The 8,121-nt window shown below is 45.7% G+C and overlaps 1 protein-coding gene across 2 annotated transcripts; it reads right to left on the bottom strand.

Annotated features, from left to right (window-relative positions):
• Positions 1 to 1,394: 1,394 nt before the first annotated feature.
• Positions 1,395 to 4,235, bottom strand: tent5aa (terminal nucleotidyltransferase 5Aa). 2 transcript variants are annotated; one of them, XM_037677160.1, is made up of 3 exons: positions 4,201 to 4,235; positions 2,455 to 2,818; positions 1,395 to 2,174 (listed from the first exon to the last, which is right to left on the bottom strand). In XM_037677160.1, exons 1-3 carry the CDS (start codon positions 4,233 to 4,235, stop codon positions 1,395 to 1,397), a joined length of 1,179 nt encoding a protein of 392 aa, XP_037533088.1. The 2 variants fall into 2 exon arrangements, with proteins under 2 accessions (XP_037533088.1, XP_037533087.1); XM_037677159.1 differs by lacking the exon at positions 4,201 to 4,235 and having other exon boundaries at positions 2,455 to 2,874.
• Between the last annotated feature and the right edge of the window lie 3,886 nt (positions 4,236 to 8,121).

Below are 8,121 nucleotides of genomic sequence, written 5' to 3'. Positions count from 1 at the left end.
CATCTCTCCAGACTCATCGCTCTCCCCTCTGCTTTAAACACGTTCCTTCCTCTCCCTTTGTTTTCTTTACCTCTGTCCTGCGTTCACTCTCCGTCCTCTTCATCAGTGCAGCTTCTACATCCAATGAACAGATTTATAAATGTCTACGGCGCCTGGCTGAAGCGTTTTGGCAGCTCGCTCTCTGAACTGTGAACCTGCGAGCTCGTCCCGCACTTCTTAAGTTCAAGCTCTTCAGCAGCAGCTGAGGAATTCCCTGCGAGGGTGTTACAGCAAATAGTATCTCATCATCTGAGGCGTCTCTGCAAATATCCTGCTTCTGCAGGACGAAGCACGGGAAACACATATCAGATCTCTGTCGGACCCTGTGTCTTGTCTACGTTTCTTGGGTGAGGCAAAAGTAAAGCGAGAAGAACCGCTGTACAAAATGTACAGGAAGTATTTTTGTTGCTGACGACCTAAAACGTCTCATCCACGCGTCTTCTAAAACTGCTACAACAGTCTATCCAAACGGGACGTCACTCAGAAAGGAGAAACTTCTTGAATTTCCAAATATTCACAAGACGGACATAAATATAGCAAAAATCAATGAATTGCACACTTGGCTGCTACGTCACCAAAAGGTGCCGTCTCTCCCACTGCTAACCGTATCTGGATTCACTCATACATTCACAAGTTAAACAGGGGGTGGGGGGTGCTACCGTTTTGTGACAGAGTGGGGGTCACGAGGCCTGTCCACTGTTTTCTTTGCACGTCAGAAGGCAGGAGGCACTTTAATGAACTCTCACAGGCTCACGTGTTCAAACATCACAACAGCTTTATGTTCGGTTTAGGTTTTTTTTTCTTGCGATCAAAGTTGAGTTTTACTGTAAGAACAAGAAAATCTTTGGTCTGTAAACAATCAAGAGTGCAAGGCGGAGAAGCCAAGTTGTTACCCAAATTAGTTTAATGGCAACTCGCCTCAGTTCAGCTGATGTCAGGCGGAGTGCAGGGTGCTTGTTCAGGAGCTTTGCACATCCACAGCAGCTGTCAGCTCGAGGACTCTCATGGTTCGCCTAATTAGTTCAGGACAGAGTCGGTCCGTCTGGATGACAGTTCTGCTGCTCACATTCGAGGCCGACACAAATGAGTGTTTTCCAAACCCCGCTGGTCCGAATAGGGTGACGTTTTAAAAAAATAATAAAAATAAGAAAGTGTCATGCTCACAATAAAACTTGCCCTTAAAGTTAAGGTTCTGGATCATTCATACTCAATGTATGAACTAAAACAGAAGCTTTGATGCAAAACAATCGACAGAGGATTTCTTTTTCTGCAGCCGCAGCAGAGCTGAGGGCCGGACTTTAGTGCCCACTCCTGTTTGAAGAAATCTCGCCCTTCCTCCTGTCTTGGAGGGTGACTCAGTTGCACGGCAGCCATGTGGAGTACGTGGGCTGTTGGCAGGCGAACACCGGCTGTACCTGTGCTATGTAGTAGTTACTGAAGTTGCCATCGGCCACATAAGGAGCAGGCTGGTAGTAGCACGTAACGTTGGCCACGTTGGGGATGATGTTCTGCTCAGCCAGGACGCGCACGGCCAGCATGGCTATGAGCCCTAAGGTCTGCCGCCTTTCATGTCCCATCAGGCACACAGTGCTCTCGTTGACCACTCCGTGGAGGGTCATCAGGTAGTCGTACTTGCGGTCCTCCAGGCCAACAAAGTGGTTTTGAAGGTAGGACTCCAGCTTGCGCTGCTGCTCACCGATGTCGGGGAAGTCGATGAAGAAGCGCGAGCACATGTAGCGCTGCAGGGACTTCATCTCAGACTCCGACGCTGGCCGGAAGCCCCTCACCAGCAGGTGACAGTACTTCAGCAGGCCCCCACCTCGAATCTCCTCCGGGTTCCTGGTGCAGATGATCTTGTGTCGTAGGTGGTCCAGAGCCTGGCTGAAGTCCCCGTACACGCTCTCGCCCACGATGGTGGGGTGGAAGGTCTCCGCCATGGGGTTCTCCGAGCATTCGTAGAACAGCAGCAGGGAGTCCAGCCTGATCTGGAAGGAGTCCACGCTGAACTCGAACTGACGCCGGAGGGAATCCACAAACTTCAGCTCCACGTTCTTCCCTCGGTTGTTGGAGAGGGAGATGAGACTCCAGCGGTCCGAGTCGTTGCACACCTTCACCATCTTCTGCACGTAGGCTTCCTGTGAGTGGGTTTGATCAAAGAAGCAGAAAAGGAAGGGAAACAACGTCAGCCATGTGTGCAATAAGACCTTTAATTTAGTGTTTAAATAAAGTTTGCATGACACTAATAGCCTATTAGAGGCGAGATCCCAAATAAGTTTGCTTGTGTAATCCTCTTAACCATATTAAGGAGTAAAACACTTGCACTGTGGTCTAACTCATCTAATGAATAAACTGTTGGCACACATGAAACTAAAGCTCAAATCTAAAGAAGTGAAGCAGAAGCAGTGATGGAGGTACCTTCAGCGTCAGCGGGGTTATCTTCTCTTTATTCACACAGTCGGGTAGAAAATCCAGGAGGCAGTCCAACACGATGTCCTTCACAGTCTGGAACTCGCTTTCCCCCTTCATGTCCGCGCAGAAGATCAGGTCCAGGTCCTTGAAGCCCAGGCCGCTGTCCTCGTGCAGGATGTGGCTGGCAGCAGAGCCGTTTAACCGGACGTCCCGGACGTGGATCAGTTTCTCCTCCATCCGAGTCCGCACCGCCTTGACGATCTGCCGCGGCTGCATTTCCAGCGTGGGGAAGTTCCCGCGGCCGTGGATCGGGATGGTCTCCGTCAGGATGGAGTCCAGCCGCTGCACTTGCTCCCAGCTGAGGACGCTGCTGCAGTCTGCGTCAGGCGCGCAGCCGGGGATGGCGCCGCGGTCCTTCTCTGACATGTTGGCGCAAAAGTCCTCGGAGGTTTAAAGGAAGAAAAACGTGAAGCGTTCTCGTTTGATAGAATCTTTATGCGTCTTTACGCACGAAGTTTGGATACAAAGGTGGCGGCAACTTCATCTGGATCAGGACTCTGGGGATTTGAAATGGTCCGACGTGAGAGCAAACATCTAAAACTATTTTTAAATAATTAAATAAAGGCTCAACGCTGGTTGTAAGTGTTGCTGCAGTGCGTTTCCTCGTGCGCAGTACGCGCTCCAGCAGGTCAGAGGAGTCACCGAGGAGGCGGTTAACAGAAACTAGAGCTCCAACTTTTCCTCTTTTCTCTCCACGCGCCTTCAAAGCCTTCTCCACGCAGCATCCGTCAGTGCGTCTGAGCGTCGCTCATCAGTCTGAGAAGCTCCGGGGTGATCCAGGAGGGGGGGGGGGGGGGGGGTTCTTTTCCGGCTGTGACTCCATCGCCCAAAGACACGCCTATGATTTCAGAATTTGCATGAATAAGCTGCTGCTCAGATTGGCACGCTCCTCCATCTGAAAGTCAGCCCTGCGGATGATTTATTGTGGATATTTTTTACGCACAGCTTTTATCCATTCGATTCCTTCACTCCTAAGAAATAATCTCTTTAATACAACTCTGCGTGTGCTCGTAAAGCCTCGGCCTGTTTAGCTGAGCAACACGCACACGTACGTCTCCCCCCACCTGTGGAAAAGTTAACCTTTTACCGGTCCCGTTGGATCGCTGCGCCCTGCAAGTGCTGGTCCGCAGTCTGAGGAGGTCAGCTGGGTTCCAGCAGCCCTGTCTCATATCAGACTGCTGCTCAGTGTTTACACTGCTCAACATAATCACACCTACACACACCAACTCCAAAGACCCCACTCTCTCACCCTGCCAGGATATATTTTTCATTTGTCGTCATAAAATATGATGTTTCATTTTTGAATTTGCTACATTAATGGGTCTAAGTAAATGTACAAAGCAACACACTTTACTACATGAAGACATTTATAATCCAAAGACTATACAATGCACAAAAATACATTAAAAAAACTCAACTATAGATATTAGAGGCTTTTCAGATGCATGCAGGACTCTAATGGTTCTGCTCTGCTACGACACTTTGTCTCACGTTACTATGTCGCCCCCTGTAGGCGAGTTCTGGTACTGGCACACTGCTGGGTCTCCAGGAAGATGATGGGGAGGAAAAACTGTTTATTTTAAAATTCAGACTGTTTTCAAAACTCTAAATAGCCTTATTTTGTTGTGTATAATTTGCACCATGTCAGAGTTGGTCTAATTGGCACAAAGTGAGGCAGAACTTAAAGATCACAGCTTTGATTTAGAGGCATTCTCCCCACATGACATGGCAGAATTACACTTTATCCCACTTTAAATTTTAAAAAGGGCCTCATAATAATTGGCCACTGCAATTAAAGGTGAGTGTTGATTTATTTTGTTTTTCCTTCAATGCCTGCCTATATTGGATAAGGCATAGTCTTCAACAAAGGACGCTGCTAACCCCATTCATTCATCCTTTGATTTTTATTGATTAAGTTGATGCAGATTGTTAAAGATTGCTGAACAGGATATTGACCAAGATTAAGATGTTGAATAGGTTGATAACGTTGAAGAAAACAAAAGTAGTTGATCACACCAAATGAACTGTTCAAGTTACCAAATAATCTGCACTCTGTAAACCCAGTTTAAATAATTTAAGTATAAGCAAACTAAAATTAACTCATTCATCATTGATGATGTCTATTATATAATTCTTCTTTACCTAATTTATACCTTAACAAAATAATCAAAGTTCATGCTCAATAGACCAGCTAAGAAATCCAACAAGGTTCAGTCAGGTCCTCTGGACAGTTTCTTTGTTGTTGAGATGTTTCATCTTTCATCCAAAGGACTTCATCAGTCCGAGGAGCCACAAACAAACTCAGTCCCACAAGCAGCACATAGTGGACCAACCAGTTTGATGGTGATAAGATGGTTTCTGGGACCCGCCCTCTCCCCCATCGACTCCTCTCAGGCAGCCATAGCCAAAGTGGTTCAAGACATCAAAGTTCATGCTCTTGTTCATGTTAAAATAAATTTACCTTCAAGGAGGGCAATAAGCTAACAAACATACTGATGGTGTCTCTGTTGATAGTTTGGCACTGAAGCAGAGTAACAAGCGCTTCTTTAGTTTAACTCTGACTTGTAAAACCTGGAACAAGGAAGGCCTGTCCAGGTGGTTACGTCAGGTGTTCAAGCCTCACGCCCACTCAGGCACAAACATTGCTCTCTAGTGTTAAAACATTACTATGAAAAGATGAAGAAAACCACTTCTGACTCAGAGAGTGATCATTGTGATGACGGTCTGTCTCATCTGCTGGTCTGTTGGCAAAGTATCTTGTAAACCACTGGTCAGATTTTAATAAAACTCCCAGAAAGTAATATTTGAATTTACAATTATAACTAATTCAAACCAGTGTCTAGTACGAGCCAGTGTATCTCTTGTGCTGGCCCCAAGCCCAGGCAAATGGTGAACACTGTGTTAGGAAGGGCATATGATATAAAACACTTTTGCCAAACTATAATGAGAGTTCATCAAAGTGAAATCATACCAGATGGGTCGAGGCCCAGGTTAACGACGACCACCACCGGTGCTGTTGACAAACAGAGTGCTGGCGGAAATTGTGCTCTGTTAGTCGAAGACCACGAGGAGGGAAACGTGTCAGGAGACAGAGGGAGAAGAGGACAGTGAAGGATGTAGGACTGAGGGTTGCAACTCTAAATGTGGGGACAATGACAGGTAAAGGTAGAGAGCTGGCATGATGCAGAGAAGGAAGGTAGATGTTCTGCGTGTCCAAGAAACCAAGTGGAAGGGCAGCAACACTCACAAGAAGAAGATTTATAACTACCTAAAAAAATTTAATCTGGTCCTCTGGACATTCAAAAAAAACAAACAAAGCAAATCAACAAAAAAATGTAGAAACGTTTCGTCTCTCATCCAAGAGACTTCCTCAGTCTGAGGTGCTGTATTCAGCTCAGTCTCTTAAATAGCACCTTCTCAGAGTGGATCAACCAGTTTTGCTGCTGACAACCAAAACCAGCTGATCACATGCTCAAGAAGGACCATCAGCCTAACAATGGATCATTAGCACACTGATGGCTGTTTACTACTCACAGAGGGCTGAGTGATACTAGCAATCACAGCATTGTAAGAGGGGGACAGTTGAACCCGGAGGCCTCCACCCCTGTTTAATGATGGATGATTTCTTTTCACAAAGATGGCCTCCTTTACTCCTCTCTCAAACCATCGCTCCTCTCTGTCCAGGATGTGAACGTCTTCATCCCTGAAAGAGTGACCGCTGGCCTGGAGATGAGTGTAGACCGCAGAGTCCTGGCCTGATGATGTTGATCTTCTGTGCTGGGCCATCCTTTTGGCCAGTGGCTGTTTTGTTTCCCCGATGTAAGACTGATCACAGCCCTCCTGACACTGAACAGCATACACAACATTACTCTGTTTGTGCCGGGGGACTGGATCTTTGGGATGAACCAGTCTTTGCCGTAATGTATTTTGGGGTTTAAAAGCCACTGGGACATTATGTTTAGAAAATAAACGTCTCAGTTTCTCTGATACTCCCTCAACATATGGAATGACCACTGGTCTGGGTCTGGGTTCCTCCTTTTCACCTGTTGGCTGACTGGTGGAGGCCTCCGGGTTCAACTGTCCCCCTCTTACAATGCTGTGATTGCTAGTATCACTCAGCCCTCTGTGAACAGTAAACAGCCATCAGTGTGCTAATGATCCATTGTTAGGCTGATGGTCCTTCTTGAGCATGTGATCAGCTGGTTTTGGTTGTCAGCAGCAAACTGGTTGATCCACTCTGAGAAGGTGCTATTTAAGAGACTGAGCTGAATACAGCACCTCAGACTGAGGAAGTCTCTCGGACGAGAGACGAAACGTTTCTACATTTTTTTGTTGATTTGCTTTGTTTGGTTTTTTTGAATGTCCAGAGGACCAGATTTAATTTTTTTAGATTTTTCTACCTGGATTATTGAGCATGCATCAGGATATTTATAACTAGCGTAATTGAGTTTTTGATTCAACCCAATTCAAGCTGACTTACATAAGTAATAGAAAAAAGGCTTTAAGTCTTTAAATTTAACATTTATTGAGCTAAATTCTGTTGTGGCCATAGCTGTGACTCATTTCCAACACATACTTTGAGCACAAACATCACATAAGCATTTTTGTTTGCAACTTTGACACGCAAGCCTATTCAGAATTTCACAATAAAAGTTTTCAGACAAATCTTGTCTCAGATGGCCTGTTCAAAGGTCAGGGGTCAGATACAAGTGGGGGGCCAAGGACCCAGAAAGCTCAGCACAAAGAGCGCTCACAGTGCTCGTTATAAACCCTGGTTTTCCTGTTTTCCTGTCCAGCAGCATCTCCAGTCCCACACTGAACACACTCCTCCTGCAGGACAGGACACACACCATTAATGACTCTGTTTACACTAACACAACACGGATTTTTATGTGAACACAAGCGCCAAAAGGTTTTTCAAACAAAGAGCGATGAGACTAAAACAGACTGTTATAGTTTTGAAGTACTTACCCTCCGTTACCTGTAACTTTGCTTTGGTTTTTGGGTTTTGCTTTGGCATGTGTCAGACAGGTCAAAAACACGTCTCTGAAACCGAATCCCACATCTGGAAATGTACGTGGAACTATTCGTCATTTACAATATATCCAGCGCAGCCTGTTCAATGTGTTTCCCAGGTGTGGAGACATAGTTGCTAAGGATCGGACCCAACCCCACAGCCGTGCACGACACAAAGCCAAATAAACTCGACTGTCGGAGACAAACAGCAGATACAGGGTCCTACTGATGACATGCTTTGTGCTAATACAACTTGGCACCTCATTATTCATTGTAAAACGAGGGATTAATGCCTTGCAGATTACTGAAACACAGGAATGAGATGATGTTGTCTGAAAATGAAGATTTTTAAAACATAATCACTTCCTGTGTTTCTGGTAATGTTGATGTATTACCTGTCAAATGAATGGAGATGAAAAGTTGCTCTAAGTGCGGATCTGATGTGTGCTGGAGATTCCTTTCTTATTTGTCATGACGCAATATTTTACAATCACACAGTTTTTCTTGGAACCTAGAAGCTTAAACAATGAGAAGATATGAAACGAGCGCTGTCTTTGTTTTCTAGCATTGACTGCAAGAGTTTGATTTATTGGTCAT

Source organism: Nematolebias whitei, chromosome 5, assembly GCF_014905685.2.
Source record: "Nematolebias whitei isolate Nwh7 chromosome 5, NemWhi1, whole genome shotgun sequence".
Lineage (NCBI taxonomy): Eukaryota > Metazoa > Chordata > Actinopteri > Cyprinodontiformes > Rivulidae > Nematolebias > Nematolebias whitei.
Note: the sequence above shows the minus strand (reverse complement) of the source record. Positions and strands in the feature narration are given on the sequence as shown.

Excerpts from the sequence above, each read along its gene's own strand:
- tent5aa (XM_037677159.1), bottom strand. The coding sequence starts at position 2,874 with ATGTCAGAGAAGGACCGCGGCGCCATCCCCGGCTGCGCGCCTGACGCA. Across the intron at positions 2,175-2,454 it reads TAACCCCGCTGACGCTGAAG|GAAGCCTACGTGCAGAAGAT; the intron begins GTACCTCCATCA and ends ACCCACTCACAG.